General features: G+C 54.8%; 1 protein-coding gene and 1 long non-coding RNA gene across 2 annotated transcripts in view; one reads left to right on the top strand and one right to left on the bottom strand.

Moving 5' to 3' along the window:
• Positions 1 to 11,442, bottom strand: part of QSOX2 (quiescin sulfhydryl oxidase 2) — a 32,601-nt gene extending 21,159 nt beyond the window's left edge. The window contains exons 1-3 of the mRNA XM_038546054.1: positions 11,425 to 11,442; positions 11,027 to 11,165; positions 10,370 to 10,609 (exon numbers count right to left, since the gene is read on the bottom strand). Of these exons, the coding sequence (XP_038401982.1) occupies positions 10,370 to 10,609; positions 11,027 to 11,165; positions 11,425 to 11,442 (397 nt within the window). The remainder of the gene's footprint in view (positions 1 to 10,369; positions 10,610 to 11,026; positions 11,166 to 11,424) is intronic.
• On the top strand, positions 114 to 6,089 carry LOC119873345. The gene is made up of 3 exons (XR_005364812.1): positions 114 to 374; positions 4,839 to 4,954; positions 5,608 to 6,089. It is a non-coding gene; the product is annotated as an uncharacterized LOC119873345 (long non-coding RNA).
• Positions 11,443 to 17,596: the final 6,154 nt, after the last annotated feature.

Here is a 17,596-nt window from a genome sequence, read left to right as displayed (position 1 = left end):
GGTCTCTGTGCTCCCTCTGCAGCCATTCCCACCCCCGACTGTGACTCTGTGACTCAGCAGGCAGTTTTGATGACATGGTCCCCATCTCATACACATACCCCGCTCTGAGCAAGCGCAGGATACAGTATGTGTCCTAGGGCAGCAGCCAGGCTCCTGCACTCCCTCCAAACCTGCTTGCTGCCTGAGCTGCCCTCTTCCTTCCAGCTGGACTCCGCCAGGCCCAATATCTGCGAGCTGGTCCCACCTACTGCTCTCCCACGATATGAAAGAAAACATTCAGATCAAGGTTGAACTATGTGACTCTTAAATTCCAACCTTGGTTGGAAGGGGCCTCAGAGGATGCCTAGCTCTCAGCAAGACAAGAACATCTGCAGGTAAGATCACTTCTTGTGTGTTGTCGGAACCTTCCAGATGGAGCCCCTCACCACATATTTCATCAGCTAACCTGTACCCTTGTCTCTCCTTCATTCACTCTCTGCCTCAAGCCACAGACAGGTCTGAGCACACTCTTCTTGCCCCAGGACCTTTGCACCTCCTCTTCCTTGGGTGGAACACACTTACTTTCCTCTCACATTTATTTGCTGCTTTTTAAAAAAATTTATTTATTTATTCATGCGAGACAGAGAGAGAGAGAGAGAGAGTCAGGCAGAGGGAGAAGCAGGCTCCATGCAGGGAGCCGGACATGAAACTGGATCCCAGGTCCCCAGGAATCATGCCCTGGGCTGAAGGCGGTGCTAAACCGCTGAGCCACCCGGGCTGCCCTATTTGTTGCTTTATTCATCAATTTCTTTATTTTTTTAATTTATTTTTTAATTATTTTTTTTAATTCATCAATTTCAACACAAATGTCACCTCCACAGAAGCCTGCTCTGATTCCCTGCCCAAGCACAGTTAAAAATGGCAAGAAAAGCTCTCCACTGGTCTTGCTTCCAAAACAAAGTACACTACGCAGTACTTTACAAAGCTTTCTTACCAAACCCCTACTGTGGCAGTCTGCCTAGTGAAATAGGCAGGATGCTACAGATGAGGAGGGTGAAGGCTGGAGAGACTAAGGAAACTGCCCAGGGTTCAGAATCACCTTGGCGGCACCACCACCTGTCACCCACCATCACGCTCGCGGAGCACGCACACAGAAGACTTGCACGTTCTCCAAGTGCTCAAGCATCTTACCAGCACTGTGCTCTCCCTCTGCCCTCCACCTCCCTCCTCCCAATCCAGCCTGTGCTCCTCTGAACCCCACACGGTTACATGTGGAACCACCAACCACTTCCTCCACGAGCCTCTGTGCAGCATGTTTCCTTAAGTATATAGGAAACCAATTCTCTGGAAAACAACTTATCCTTGTGTTTCCAACATATTCTCTACCACTTCTCCACCTGACCATGGGCCTAACCATTCAGGCAGGAACCATGTTCAATCTGTGCTGAGCCCCACCCAGAGCCGCAGGGTGCAGCCGTGCCGACGGCACCCAGTGCGGTGACACAGCAGAAGCACCCTTTCCCACTCCCGGCACCCCTAGAGCTCACCTGACCAACTCCATGCCATGCGCTCTGCAAGGACAGCCTCATCACCTCTTGCATCTTGTGTAGGACTCAGTGTTATTTTTTTTTTCTTTTAAAGATTTTATTTATTTATTCATGAGAGACACAGAGAGAGAGGCAGAGACACAGGCAGAGGGAGAAGTAGGCTCCATGTGGGGAGCCCAATGTGGGACTTGATCCCAGGACCCCGGGATCATGCCCTGAGCCAGAGACACTCAACCGCTGAGCCACCCAGGCATCCCCAGGACTCCATGTTCTACAAGCCCACTGATTCGTGTGATCCCATTTCAGCTTCACGCCCAAGCCTGCGATGTGACTGTCACCCCTCCTACTTTACAGGCGAGAGAACAGAGCGCCAAGGCCCCACAGGGTAGGTGAGGGGCTCCCTGCACTGCCTCCCTCGCCCTGGCCTCCGGGGCACCCCAGCTACAAGGAGCCCTCTGCCCCTGGCAACTAGGGACAGCACAGAGACAGCAACTAGGAAGGCACAGGAGTGCCAGGTGGCTAACCTTCCTCACCTCCTCTGCCCCTTGACATTCATGACACATGGAACCTGAGCATGCCATTCCAGTGGATCTCCACGCAGGGCACACAGGGTTAGCCACACATGACTGGCAGATCACACTTGCCAACTCAGTGCTGACGATGCACCAGCCCAGGGCAATGGTGGGGAATAATTCTCTGCCTGACAAAGGGGATGCCTGGCTGGAGAAGCAGGAGACAAGGCCGAGGCAGGTTGGGCTGGCAATGGCACTGGCACACAATGGGGCCCTGGGAGCCGTCCGGGGCAGAGGCCTCCTCCACCTGCCATGCCGCCACACAGATGGCAGCAAGCTGGGACTGGGCCACAGCCCCGAGAGGACCCTGACAGCTCTGCGCTATGGGAGCAAGGCCGTTCTCAACCAGCCAAACGGTCCAGACAGGCCCCTTGCTTTTTCTGGTCCTCCAGCCTCCATGCGTTTCACCCCCCACCCCGCCCCCAACAGCCACACTACACGTCCTTCTGGGTCCTTCTCAGGTCACATCCTACCATGTCCTGGCCTCTGCCCCCTTTACTGAGCTCATTCCCATTGACCTGCCAGGTGCCCCCAGAGGGCCCTGTCCTGTCCCAGCACCAGCAGGCCCATCTGTAGCTGATAGACGGCAGCCAGTGGCGGATGACATGGAGACACCCGTCTGGAAGCAGACCATGCCCCCTACATCCTGCTCTGCCTCTTACCAGGTTTGGAGAATCTAGGCAACTTCTCAGTCTGTCTGCCTCAGCTGCCCCGCCCGTAGAACAGAGGACACATAATATCGACCCTCTAAGGGGGTCAGATGGACAGTTGGACTGACTGACAGCCACACATCCCACTCACGGCAAGGCCGGTAAGCGTCTGCTGCCAGAATGTGGTCTGAGCCCTCCCCATAGCCAGTGGGGCAGCAGGGGACCCCACACTCGTGTAAATCAACAGCAAACTCCCAGTGACCCTGGCAATTGCTGTGCTACCAGACACTGGCAACTGACCAGGGTCTGAGAGGTGGGGATGGGAGGGGAGACAGCTCCAGGTAGAGACCAGGCAGGCAGCAGGGAGGACAGTCAGTACCAGCAGCTCGAGTCGGGCTGGACCAGTGCCTGCGAGGCTGAGGGTCTCGGGAGCGATTCTGTTCTGACATGTACAGAGGACCCAGACATACCTGCAACGTGGTGAGTGCACAACATCCCGCTGACGGGCAGTGCAGGGTCCTGGTAGCAGAGGGACTGCAGAGTGGCTGCCACCCCGTCTTGGGGTGCAGGAATACCCTAGGGCAGCAGCCTTCCTTGGGGCTCTGGCAGCTACAGCGAGCAAGGTCCAGACAACACCACTTCAGGTCTCTAGCCCAGCGCCCGGATTCTGGGTAGACAGAGGGTCCTGCCCAGTCCTTACCCCACAGCTGGTGCAACGTTCATATTCGGCCACGACTCTCAGGCCCCAGGGATTTTGGAGGAACTGGGCACAGGTTATTGGCACAGTAGCAACCTTCCCCTCTCCAGTACCCAGGAGTTAGGGCCAGAGTAGAGGGCGGCTGACCCATTGCATGTAGAGCCCCTGAACCTTCCCCACACGCCTCCCCCCTGCCTGGCCCTGGCAGCACGCATCCCTCACCTACTGCCCCAGGCACAACCTTCCAAAATGCAACTGAAAGAGGCCCCTTGGTCCTGCACCTCCTTGCCCCCTGGAAGCTGGGAGCCAGCTCTCCTCCCAAGGGTGCTGGCTACTTGCCCAGGCAAGAAGTCGGGGCAGCCAGGCTCGGGGGAGCACATGGTCTAGGTCACAGATGCTACTATGGGGAAAACAGAAGTGGCACAGACCACAGTCACCAGCTCTGGCTTTTCAGTCTCCAAAGCTCCTTCAACTTTCCCAGGCACCAGGAGGTAGACCCTGCCCTTCTGAAATAGAGCACAACTGCTGGTGGCTTAAAAATGAAAAAGATAGAGCACTATGGTGGCTTAGTGATCGAGCATCTGCCTTTGGCTCAGGTCATGATCTCGGGGTCCTAGATCGAGTCCCACATCGGGCTCCCCACAGGGAGCCTGCTTCTTCTGCCCATGTGTCTGCCTCTCTCTGTGTCTCTCATGAATAAATAAATAAAACCTTTAAAAAAAATTTAAAAGATAAAGTTTGGTTTCCCTAGGTTTTAACTACCTGCTTGTCCTCATCATAACAGTGAACAGGGCAGAGTTGCAATGTCACCCATGAGTGAGGCCCTTGGCATGCCGGATGCCGCTGGATGGCTCTGCAGGGGCTCCCAGAAAACCTCCAGCACAGGAGTCTTTCCTTTGCCATCCCTGATAACCGAGGTGCTTGGTAAATCCAGCAGTGGGAGGGCTCCAGACACCACATCCACTGCAGCTAGTGTCAGGGCCTAATTTCCAAAAAGCTAAAGGCAGGTCTCATACAAACACAGGACAAACAGGCCTCAAAAGTGTTCCTGACCCAAGCACTGAAGGACCAGGTCAGGGGTGGGTGAACGGAGCACACAGCCTGCCAGAAACAGTAGGCTCCGAGACAAAGCTGGCTGATGCCCAGCAGGGCAGGAAGCCCCTCACCTCCGGGACAGAAGCTGTGTGCTCCTAGCAGATGAGGTGTGTGAGTTAACGTGTAGCCTCAGAGTCAGAGCCCCTAACCAACACTGAGCATGCCAAGTCTGATGCAGGTGCAGCCCCCCTGCAAGCAAGCCCCCAGGGGAACCCATGACACAAGGCCCTGACACAGAGGACACACCACCCCTCTTTTTTCATAGCTGTGGGTTTTAAATAATGTTTCATAATGGCAGGATGTAGAAGAAAACTAGCTCAGCATGGAAAGTAGCCCAAGGCAGCCGCTGTGCCTGGAAACATGCCATAAATCCCCATGCCTCCCGTGCTTCCAGGAGGGAAGATATCTCACTTGGTGAGTTTTGCCCAAAAATCATCCATCCAAAAATGCAACACTACCTAGAATGCAGTCTTTCCTTCTGTTCACAAACTCGAAGGGTCACCTCTGAGACACCCGCACTGTTGTGGAAAGACAAGTGTCACAGTGCCTACGGCTCTTGTACCCGCCTGGGTCCATCAGCATCCCCAAAAGATGGCTGCCCTGCTGGGGCTCGCTCACATTGTTCCAATCTGACCCCTGTTGGTCACTGGTGCTCGGTTCTCCAGGGAACAGCCAGAGATTTTTTAACATAGAAATCAGATCATACGACCCGCTGCTTAGAACTGCTGTTCCTTCCGTTCAGGAATGAGACCATGGTTTATCTCGCCTACAAGCCTGAAGCCATGGGCTTCCACCTGCTGCCTGACCCATCAGAACCTCCTCATTCACCACCGAGGGCCACAAGGGCCCCTTGCAGTCCTCTGGACGCCTGCGGTCCTGCCTGCCACAGGGTCTCGGCACTTGCTGTGGCATGCCCCTCATCTTCTGAATGTCAAATGCCATGCGAGGTCTTCCTCCACCACCCTGTGCCAATCTAGTCATTGGGTTTATTTTCCTAGGACGTATGACCTACAACGAACCTCATTTTGTTTGTGTTTCTGTTCACTGTCCCTTCCTCTGAGGCACAGGCTCCTCTTGGATCATTCCTGCCTGGTTCACTGTTTCTCCGTACCTACCAGGGCCACACGGAATGTAACCAGTACAAGTTCCAACGTGTGGAAGGAGGATGCAAATTCTACCTCCGGGGGGAGCACAGAGGAGTATGGATGAGGCGAGGTCAGTGCCTTGTGCCGGCACACAGAGACAGCCGCCTGCCCTGGTTCCCCAGGATTGTCGTCGTCAAGCGTGTCTGCGGAGCTCCGCTCGAGGCACAGCACGCCGGCCTGCCAGAACCTGGCCGGCTGAGTGGAGGCACAGGCTGACGCCTCACCAGGTCTTTGTCTGCCTTGGAAAGGAAGCTGCCCTGCACTAGGCGGGAAGGCTTATGAGGAAAGCAGATGAAGGAGAATTTCGGTTACAGAGACACCAGCAGTCCCTGTGCTGGCAGATGGAGGCATTCACGGAAACACAAAAGACACAGTCTATTTTATCGAATAAAATGCAAACTATTTCAAAGGTTTAGCTTCGGGGTATCTGCCTCATTGAACTCGTGCCCTCCCTTCCTCCTGCCTTTCCCACCTGTCTAGATCCCACACACAAAGGACAGAAACACTCCAAATCGAATGCAAATTGCCTGCTTGGGCGAGTGTCAGGCTACCCCCAACGAAAGCCAGGGTAAAGGGCACTAGCTAAAGGGCACTAGCTGGGAGGCATCCGCAGAGCAAGTCACACTCTGCTCACAAGCCTGCCCACTTTTAGGACCAAAGGCTTAAAAACACTCATCAAATAATTAAGCTTCTATGTAACAGCAAACTAAAATTTATCTCAGGTTTACCTGTCAAGCAACTCTATGACAACCTACAGGATTAAACCTCATACCACTACTTGCCAAGTTCTAATAAAAAGTCTATAGAAGTCGGATTTGTAGGCAAGCATCAATTTGTCATAGAAAGTGATTATAGTACAGGATCATTACCCTCTGGGATTAAAGAGCGGGCAAGAGGAAGGTTGTCTGGAAGGTGGAGCTGCAAGGAGGTTCTCTACCCTGGTGAAGCCTGGGTGGTGGGGCTTGCACATTCCAGCCACCAGAGGACGCTCTTTCCCTCGGTGTAGACCCCTTCTGGGTTAAGCAAGGGTTTTTAGAGGACTCCAAGATCAAGTGCAAGTTGAAGCTATACAGGCCTGGGTAGTGGCACCCAGGGAGCTCAGTCAGTTGAGTGTCTGACTTTTGATCTCAGCTCAGGTCATGACCTCAGAGTTGAGAGTTCAAGCCCCATGTTGGGCTCCACGCTGGGCATGGAGCCTACTTAAAGAAAAAAAAAAAAAATATATATATATACACACACACACACACACACACACACACAGACCTGGGTAGAAATTAAGCCCATGTACTGATAAGCAAAGGCCAGAGTGAGTTATCTAGAAGTTATTGGAGGTGGCTGGAGAGTCCTGGCATGCTGCCTCAGTTTATCCTCAGAGTGGAGATGGACAAAGGTCTCCATGGTGCTCCTACCCCAGCGCTCAGTGTAGTGGAGTTAAACTAGTCCTACACACAGTCCAGGGCAGCTGTTCCAGAGGTGTGATGGGACACAGCCATCCTGGATGCAATCGTCTCTCCTGGAAGCCTCACAACACTGCCCGAGTCCCCCAGCTCATCTTCCTGGTGGCCCTGATGACCTGGGTTCTCACTGAGCTTGGCAATGCTGCAGCAGTACTCCTCTGGTCACAGTCATCACAGAGTCTGGGTCTCACGGGCGTGTCTCACTCAGGCTAACCGGGGCCAGGGGTGAGGGGCACAACAGGCCTTCCTGGGCCGTAACAGGTCGTTGTTGCCCTGCCTGCCTCCAACCCAGAGTCTGGCAAGCACACCCCTGGAGGTGCACTGATCTGTCACTCCACTGCCATCGGCACCCCTCCCCCATCACTCACCAGCCCCACTGGAACATGGGCCCATGGGGAACACCAAGTGGTCCCAGCTCATCTCCAAGAAACCTGCAGCCTAGCCAGGTAGGCGGGAAGACCATATGGTGAATGAGGAACTCAAGGGGGGCAAGCCAGAGTGGACTCTGGGCAGCAAGAACAAGCACCTGCCCCACTGCTGCCACAGAGTGAGCTATGAGCCCCGGAGCCACGCAGCCTGTCACTCAGCTGTATGACCCTAAGTGAATGACTCAGCCTCATGGGGCCTCCGAGGGTCACCCTCTGCGACATGGGTGCACCAACACCCCCTTGCAGGACAGGAAGCAAAGGTATGTGCTGGAAGTGACTGCCTGCTAAGTCTTGGGCTGCCCTTGAGCCTCACCTAGAATTCCAGGGCCCTGTTACAGAAAATCTGCCCCACTTCGGCAAGACGGGAGTAAATGCGAGACCCATAAGAACAGATGCTGAGGCTTCGGGATATTCCCTGAGTTGACCAACATCTCCACAGAGATACCTCAGAGACAGCTCAGGGGCCATGGGATGGATGTCTCATCTCTGGAGTAAGAAGATGTGGCATCACAGAGGGACCTAATGCCACAGCTCTGGGCTAAATGATTTCCAGGAGCACAACAGAGTTTTGTTTTGCAAAGGATTTAGAAGTGACAGGCTGAGCTAGATCCACATAAACACTGGAACAACACCTGGTTACACTCAACAGTAGACCTTTTGTTTGTTAAGCCACCTTCTTAGAAGAAAAAACATTCATTTTCAAAATCTTGAAAACGTCAGTGAAGTGCTCAAGTTCAATCTAAATCTTTTAGGATAACAAAGGTATCCCAAAGCTGTGTGCAGAGAGGGCTTGCAGAGCTGGGGAGGAGGAGCCCCACCCTCTGCAGACCACTCCTCAGGCTTCCTGTCCCTTCTGAGCAAACGGCAGAGGCCCTTCAGGTAGCAGGGGTGGAGGGATGGCAGGGGAAACAGTGCCACTGCCACGGCCTCCCCCACCAATCTCACTGGGGAGCAGAGCCTGTCCCACTTTCCAGAAGCCTGGAGATGGTGCTGAGGCTGGGGGCGGAGTGGCGGTGGATGGGAAATGGACACTCTCCATCTCAAGAGGGGTGGAGAGAGGCAACCAAGGGGGCCCAGTGCAAGGTCTCTGTGCCTGGGAGACTGGACAGCTGAATTCACAATGGGGCCAAAGTGGTGACAGGGGGAAGGAAGCCAGTGCTCACTCAGGACCACAGGGAACGATGGGCTTCTGATCCCCTGTGGGCAGCTGGCCAGCTGGGGAGGTTGGGGGGCTCTTTTCCAGTGATTCCATGGGGAGTTGGCTGAAATGAGGCACAAAAAAGCGTCCTGTGATAGATCACGTAGGAAGCAAAGGCTTAGACTTGGCCAACTTCTTTCCTGAGGAATTCTTGTGTGTGGTGGACATCCACGAGGGGGAGTTCATGGGCTGTTTCCTGGTGCTCTTGGCCATGAGCCTTTCCTTGCAGGTGTCTCCTAGGGCTGGTGCTCCTGAGAACAGTAATCCTGCAGCCCTGGGGCTTGTGCTGACAGGATGCTGGGCCTCATTCCAGTTTCTGACCCAGTGGGTCTGGGTTGGGGTGGTGACATGTTTCTAACAAGTTCCCAGGTGACCTCTCTTTGGGGACCCCAAGCGGGCCACTCCTTGGTGCTGAGGGCTCTAAGTGCTCCCTGGCGTCCCTATCCCTTTTCAGACCACAGCTGCTTTTCACCTTCAGCTGTATTTCCCTTCCGTCTCAGGTCGTCTTCCTCCTGACTTGGACACCGTCCAATCTTGTTAAGGTAACCTTATTTAGCTAATAGTTGAGTTAATCACACCATTAGGTACAGATTTTACCACTTTCATTTCCAGAAGAAACCTTCCTTCCAAGTTCCAGGGACATCCTTACACGCTGGTTCGACGACAGAATAGTTTGCAACGTTCAAATCGGGTTCACCCTATTTATATTTCAGATACTATAGGAGAAAACCAAAATATGCACAAAACAGGCGACAAATGTCTTGTCACAGGTACCTGCACGTGAATGTACATATCTGAAAAGTTCTCCTGTTATTAAAATGCTTGTTTGTCCTCAGAGCAAAGACTCTATGAAAACCTACTAAGATGCTGTCTGTCCACCCCCTGGGTTCCAGACACTGGGGACTTAAGAAAACATGAGCTCAAAGAACAAAGTCTTCAGAATCAAAAATCCCAAGACCAGGAGGTAAGAGGAAAACCCATCTTACAGATCGTCATTGACACTTTTGCACAAAAACCCTATTTAGGCTCTTAAAAAGTCGGTGAATCTGTTTGGCTATGAGAAAAATCACAACAAAGGATATAAGACTCAAAGTACAGGCAGAAAGCGTAGCAATTTGCTGTCCTCTTGCCCACGGAAATACATAATTAGAGGTTAGCTGCGCACCAGCTCGGCCCGCCAGGCCTCACTCTGGCCGAGGACAGCTCCGGCTGCGGAGCGCCCCCCGCCCCCCCGTGCCTCTGGACAGCTCAGCCCGCCGGCGGGGAGGGAGCCGCAGACGCCCCCACCCCCAACTCCGCCTGCGGGCCGGCGAGTAGCCCGGGGACCGGTCCCCAGCAGGCAGCACGACCGTGCGGCCCGGAGGACGTGGTCCCGCTCGGCCGCCGCAGAGGTCTCCGGTGCCGGCTCCGGGAGCCCCCAGCCACAGAGGGCGGAAAGGGCAGGGGGCTCGGGGGCGGGACCGGGACGTACCGAGGCGCCTAAGGGGGTGTGCGTCAGCAAGCCGCAGGGCAGGGGCCCGGGCGGGGGCCCCACCTGCGCGGGGAGGGGCGCCTCGCGGCTCCCGGCGGCTCCGCCTCGCGCCTCCAGGGCTGCGCCTCACCTCGCACGTCCCTGGCCAGGGCCCGCCAGGTGGGCGCGTAGCCGATGCAGTGGCCGCACCACGAGGAGTAGAACTGCACGAGCCACGCGGCGGAGCTGTTGGCCGTGGCCCCGCGCACGCTGCCGCTGTCCAGCACCCACACGGCGTCCTCGCCCGCGCGGTACAGCCGTGCGGCGCCGCCCGCCCCGGGGCCCGCCGCCGCCGCCGCCAGCAGCACGAGCAGCGGGGGCAGCCTCCGGGCTCGAGCCGCCGCCGTCGGGGCTCCCGGGCTGCGCGGCGGCGCCGCCGCCGCCGCCGCCGCCGCCGTCGCCGCCGCCCCGGCCGCCGCCGCCATGTTGGGAGTGCCGCGGCGCGCCTGACCTTTCACCCTGGCAACCGGCGTCACGTGCGCCGCGCGCGCCCGGCCCCGCCCCCGCGCCCGTCAGGCCCCGCCCCCCCGGGGTCGCCGGGTTTAGCCACTAGAAAAGTCCCGCGTCCGCAATGCAAATTTAGGGACCTTCTTCGACTTACCTACGCTGGGCTGCTGATTGGGGAACTCCCATTTAACGGGGGTAGTGGGGGGACTGGGGGAGCGGGGACTGTGCTTTATCCGGGAGCCCCACCTGGGCCTTAGAGAGTCCGCTACCCAGACCTGGACTTTTTAATACGAGATTTTACCTCCTGGATACGAGCTGGGGTGCGGTGCCGCCCGAGTCCCCGCGGTCCCGCAGAGCGCCGCTGCTGTCTTTGCAAGCCTGCTGTCCCGGCCTCCCCCGGCCTCCCGCGGGGCCGTGGCCGCAGCACCCTGGCCCAGGGGCTGGGGGCAGGGGCCCTGGTGACAGCTTTACCGGCCGTGGGTCTCTGTATTTGACTTGACTTTTTTTTTTTTTTTAAGATTTTATTCATTTATTTATTTATTTATTTATGAGAGACACAGAGAGAGGCAGACACACAGGAAGAGGGAGAAGCAGGCTCCCTGCGGGGAGCCCCATACGGGACTCAGTTCCAGGACCCCGGGATCATGCCCTGAGCAGAAGGCAGACGTTCAACCGCTGAGCCACCGAGGCTTTCTATACCTGGCTGTGGCACTCCATCCCAGCGTCCTGGGACCCAGGCCCCTGGGTCAGCCTTGCACGCTCTATTTTCAGTTTCTTGTGTCTTCCTAAGACCCCTCGGTGGATTCTTTGCTCAGTGGCTCCTTGTCCAGTCTCAATCATGTAGAGCCTACCTAACGCACGGATGCTCGTTTGTGTGCAACATGTTGCTCAAGCCCAGCTCCCAGGCTGCCTGTCCATTCCTCAACTCCCACTGCTCCCTCCTCCAGAAGAGGTACCCCCACTGCTGTTAGGTATAAGGGACACCTGCTGCTCTGGCTGCTTCCTGCCACTGCATGTGGGCCTGGACAGTGGAGCCGCTGTCCAGGGGGCCCTCAGAGGGTCTGCCTCATGGGCCTCTGTAGTAGTTGAATTGTAGGTCCCAGCGAGATTCCATTTCCATGACTATGGGGCTTAATAGTCTAGGCGAGGGACAGCTGGGTGGCTCAGGCACATAAGCATCTGCCTTCTGCTCAGGTCCTGGGAATCCAGCCCCCGCATGGGGGCCCCCTCTCAGTGGGGAGTCTGCTCCTCTCTCTGCCTCTCCCTCCTGCTCATGCTCTCCTCTCTCGCTGTCAAATAAATAAATAAAATCTTTAAAAAAAGAAAAAAAGAAACAACATCCTTCCCCCAACATAGTGCAAGACCCTCCCCCTCCAGCCCAGTTAGGATATCCAGAGCTCACCAGTTTTGTAAGACAACCCTGGAGATCGCCAAGTGCGTGTTTTAATATCTCGATGGAGTCTCTCCATCCAGCTGATAGATCCTTTACAATGATCGATTGGGGTGGCGAATCCTGCTATACCTATTGCCATTCCCACTGATCTGCCTAACGCAGCAAGGAGGTTACCAGTTGGACAGGCTCTCTTTATCTTAGTTTATTGTGGATAGCTGTAAATAGGGAGAGGTATTCAATATGTGCCTTGAACAACAGAGATGGGGGGAGATAAATAAGCAAGGGTGCAGGTTCCTGTCCAATTGGCAGGTAGGCAAGTATATACCTGCGTTCCACATAGGAAAAGCAGTCCCTCTTGGGTTACACGTGAACATAAAAGAAGGGAGGCAGAGAAATTCCAAGCGAACCAGGAATTCTTGAAGTAAGGCCAAGTGATGTGTTTGCCTGCATGTATGAGGTATCTAAAGGGAAAGTATGGCAGCCCCTAATGGAGCCAAGCAGGGTTCGATGGGTTGAACAACATCCATGAATTTTGGGTAATATTGTACCATGCATTTTTGGGGCACTTGTTAGGATATGTGGTTGCTAATTTGATATTGTTTGGAAGTGGCCTAGGAGGGGGAGAAGTTTGCCCATCATCTCCCAATGTCTATAAAACGCCAGCCCTGAGTATCTGCCATCGTTATGGTGTGGTTACATTAGTGACTGGATAGGTAGGGTTCCTACCTTGATCCCCTGGGAGTGGTCATTCCTGACTTAAAGATAAGTAGTCACTCAAATCTACAACAAGTGGAAGTGGTCCCTCAATGTGGAATGAGAGGTTGGCCTGTGCTGTTGCCCATTCCAGCAAGTCGATGGAGTCAGCCTTCTAGTTTCCTTGTGGGGATGAACTCACACACAGAACAGTCCTGAGCATGGACTGGTGTGGTGGTGGAAGCTTTTAATAGGCTTCAGACTGCCTTTATTGCCTCCAAATATGGGTGTTGGGGGTTGCCAGCAGAAAGGAGTTGCTCATTAAGGAGTTCCAAACAGATGAGTTTGATGGGCGGAAGGCCAAGGCAGCCCAAAGGGCTAATATTATGAGAATAGAGGAGGAGCAGGGGCACCGGGGTGGCTCAGTCAGTTGGGTGTCTGACTCTAGGTTTGGCTCAGGTTGTGATCTCATGGGTGGTGGGATCGAGTCCTGCTTTGGGCTCTGCACTCCGTGGGAAGTCCGCTTGAGATTCTCTCCCCCTATTTGTGCACAAGTGCTCACACATAAATAAATAGATCTTAAAAAAAAAAAAAAGAATAAAGGAGGAGCATATCCCCAGCTTCTGACAGGGTTCCCAGTCCTGGGGAGATACTGCATATAATCCTACGGCAAAGATGAGAAACAAGAAAGTGCCTAAAACTATGAACGACTGAAAAAAGCTAATAGTCATTACTTACCTGGCATCAAGGAAAGGGCTAGATTTTTCCTGAAGAGGAGCTTCACGTCTTCCAGAAGTTCACAGGTATGCTGGTCGCTTTTTGTTTTTCTTTCTTCTCTCTCCAAGAGCTCTTTATCAGGGATCCAAAGCTTCCCCCTTGAATGGTGTATCCAGGAGTCAATACCGTTTGCCTTGACTGCAGTTGAATGGATAGGAGCACTGTATAGGGTCTGCTCCAGACAGGATGTAATGAAGGGGTAAGAGAAGGCAAAGGCTTGGCCAACACCAAGTCCCCAGGGTTGTAGACGGGGGTTCTGTCTCCCCAGGGTGGGCACCAGAGAGATGTTGCAAGGTCCGCTAGAACTTAGCCAGGTTGTTAGGTCCTACACCACCACGTCTGAGCTTTCCCCATCAAGCAAGAGATTGTTGTTAAGAAAGGGGCGTCCACATAGCATCTCCTATGGAGTCAGGCCTATTCCCTGGGGAGTAGTCCTAATCCTTAACAGGACTGTGGGCGGCTGAGCTGGCCTTGGAAGCTGTGTCTCTTGGGAGAGTTCCTTAAGGTGCCTTTGGTGGAGGTTGTTAGTTTTTTTCCACCTATCCTGAAGATTATGGTCTCTAGGCCACGGGATTCCCAGCGTCATGGAGACTCCCCGCCCCCCTTCCCCCCCCCCCCCCCCGGAGTAACAGCCGCTGTAAAAGAGGAAAAAGAGGAGCTGTTGTCATTTTGTTGGTTCGGCGGGACCTGGGGAATTATTCTGAGGCTTCCTCAGTTCTCTAGAGAAAGCCCTCTACCCAGTTAGTAGAAGTGTCTGTGCAGACTAGACTCAAGATCTGGGTACGTGGGTGAAATCCATCTGCCAGGCCTCTCCAGGATAGCTTCCCTTTCATTGTTTGCTGGCGGGGGGGCTATTTCTCTATTGTGAAAAATCTTGGTAACCCTCTTGAGGCGGCTGTCCAGAGTCTTCTCTGGTCCTCTAGGAGATTCTTGTTGCTTTTTCCTAATGTCCAGAAGTAGACCGGCTGATAAATTTGTCCCGAAGAGTAAGCTGTCCCTGGGAATTATCGGGGTCTAGGTTGGAATGTTTAATCAGTGCCTGTCACAGCTTTTCCAAAAAGTTCTAAAAATAGGGGTTCCTCCTTTCCCTGCTCTACCTGAGAGAGCTCAGCATAATTGAGAGGTCTGTCTCCAGTGCTCTTGAGACCCTCAATGATGCGGTGAAAGGACGTCTGGTCCTCCCTCTCCCCCAGGATCCTAAGTCAGGAAGGCCTGGTTCCCAGTGTGATGTGGAAGGGCGTCACCTCCTCTGTAGCCTGTCTTCCTTCTCTTCCTTCTGTGGGGGTCTGCCCCTAGTCTAGGGCCTCCCCTGTGTGAGGGCAGCTCTGAAGCAGGCCGGATTCCGAGGAGGGCCTGATTCGGAGGAGGGGCCTGACATCCTTCCAGGTAAGATTGAAGAACTGGCTGACTTCCATGAGGGCATCAATATACTTATCAGGATCTTCTGAAAGTTTTCCCACGTCTTTTTCTATTTGCTTCAAGTCCTGGATTGAGAAAGGGCGGCAGACCTGTACGGGGTTCCCTCCTCATCAGGGATCTGTTTCTGCAAGGGGAGCAGAGAAGGGTGGCAGGATGCTCCGGGCTCTGGTTTGTATGGGGGGTGCTCCGTGTTTTGGTGGAGCTGCTCCCTGTCTGCTTTGGTCAACACCTGGCTTCTCTCTCTCTCATCTCCCTCCCTTGTTCTGTTCTGTTGCACGATGGCCAGAAGGGCCGGGTGCATTGCACACTTTGTATAAGAGTCATTGCCACCCCAAAGACGAAGACTGTCAAGATCCTCATACCATTTGCCTTGGTGGGTTGTTTTTGTTTTTTTACAAAAGGGGTCCGATCGCAGATGGTGTCATAGTTGGTACTTCCCTCAGGCCATCTTTCTCCATCTTCTAGGTGGTGCTTAGGCCATGCACGGTAGCAGAAGAATATCGAGCATTTCACTTTGAGGGTCTGAGGGGACTGAATGGTTGCCAGATGTTGAGGACGCACTCTGGGGAGTGTGAACTCCGGAGGGAGGGTATATTTCCCCATCTACAGATGAAGGAGGAAGTCCTGGGCAGGAGGAAGTCCTGAGCGTCCCCCAGGTTCTCCAAATCTTGAGCAGGGCCTGAACTGGACGTCTCCTGCCATCCCCATCTGCTCTCCTCCTACCTCTGCGGCTAGGGATGGGGGTGAGGCCCGAGCGGTTGCAGCAGCTCTACACCCATGTGCCCCCTGCCCCCCATTTCCTTTCTAACACTAGAGTTGGCCTGTGTGCTGTGGGCCTCTCCACACCTGAGTCTCAGGTGCACAGCCCTCAGCGCGTCCCAGCCCGCATCCGCCAACCATCTCCTCGAGGTGATCATCGGCAGGCTGAGTGCCCTCCCTGACTTAGAGCTCCAGATTCAAGTCCACAGCACCCCAAATGCTGCTCACTCTCATGAGCCTGGATGGTCCAGTGGCCCAGTTCCTTTTGCTTTTGGCTTCCACTGAAGAGTAGCCTTGGCCCAGAACCCTTGGGCATCAGGAGGGAGCGCTCCTTCCTGCACAAGGTCCAGTCCGCGAAACCCTGAGGGAGGTGATGGGAAAGCCCACTGACTCTGAACTCCCCGCTTACTGGCTCGGTGACTGGTGTGCTCCCACTCCCCAGAGCAATGTTTATAGGGCAGAGATGGCCCTGAGAAAGGAAAGGAGGAGCCAAGCCACAGTCACTTTGTCACGCTATTACTTATCCTCTGTATCTGGCAGACGCGTCCCCAGAGAATGTCCTCAGCACCCTGTGTTCCCCAGACCTGGGTCCAGGGGTGTGGGGGTAAGGAGAGCCCCAGACAAGGCAGCGGCTTGGCGGAGCAGAGAGGACTCCCACCCTGGAGGGGCTGGGGGTAGTGGCAGGGCTAGGGCACTGGGCAGGGGGCCCCGTGACAGCTTTCCCAGGGGTCAGTCTAAGAGCTTCTTATACACAGCTGTGGCACTCTATCCCACCCTCCTGGGACCCGGGCCCCTGGGTCAGCCTTACACTGTATTTTCAGCTTCTTGAGTCTTCCTGAGACCCCTTGGTGGGTTCTTTGCTCAGTGGCTGCTTGTCGGATCTCAGACATGCAGAGCCCAACCCACAGATGCTCGTTTGTGCAGCGTGTTGCTCAAGCCCAGCTCCCTGGCTGCCTGTCCATTCCTCAACTCCCACCGCTATGACTTTAATTCAACAGGAGACCTGATTTTTACATTGCTTTTCGTAATTGTTATGCCTATCAACATTTTCTTCGAACTGTGGGGCTGAAACAAAACAGAAAGGAAGTAGCTCACAGACCAGATAATGAGTCAGCAATAGACATTGGCCTCGAAGTTCAAATTGCTATGTTTCAGGCCTCTTGGCTCTTCTGCAGCCCAGGCAGAGGGACTGCATGTGCAAAGGCCCTGAGGTAGAAGGGGCAAGCATATCAGAAGAACAGCTGGAGCTGAGTTAGCCAGGGGAAGAGAGGGAACCAGAGAACCAGCCAAGGGCAAGCCTGGGTGGGGCCTCACTGGTCAGGCTGCAGGCCAGGGCCCTGGCTCCCAAAGCCATGGTGGCCACCAGAGGATTTGAGTAGGGATGTGGTTCTGCCCTTCTGGCAGCTATGTAGGAGGGGCAGGAGGGGAAGGAAGAGACAGTGATGGGCCATCACAGCCCCCCAGTGGGACTCAGATGAGGAGTCTGTGGCAGTGCCAGAGACAAGGTCAGACATTGGGTGAGTTTTGAAGAGAGGGAGGGACATGGGAGAGCAGTGTTGGGATGAGAGTGGAAATCGGAGCTTGTTTGAGACCCACTGACCTTTTCGACAGCTAAGGGAGGTACCAGACCCCTGGTTGGCTGTGGGAGTGTGGGGCTCAGAGGGCAGGGCAGGGCAGGGCAGGCTAGTTGAGGTCAGCCCAGGAGGCCGTGCAGGACAGAGAGGACTGGCCACACCCTGAGCCCTGGGCTGAAGCAAATGGGGCAGAAGTAGGGGGCAGAGGAGCAGCGGTGAGGCGAGGCGGGAGGGGGACAGGAGAGGGCGGAGAGCA

The sequence above is a fragment of the Canis lupus genome, chromosome 9 (assembly GCF_011100685.1).
Source record: "Canis lupus familiaris isolate Mischka breed German Shepherd chromosome 9, alternate assembly UU_Cfam_GSD_1.0, whole genome shotgun sequence".
Classification (NCBI taxonomy): domain Eukaryota; kingdom Metazoa; phylum Chordata; class Mammalia; order Carnivora; family Canidae; genus Canis; species Canis lupus.
The sequence above is the reverse complement of the archived record's forward strand: the minus strand, read 5'-3'. Positions and strand labels throughout refer to the sequence as shown.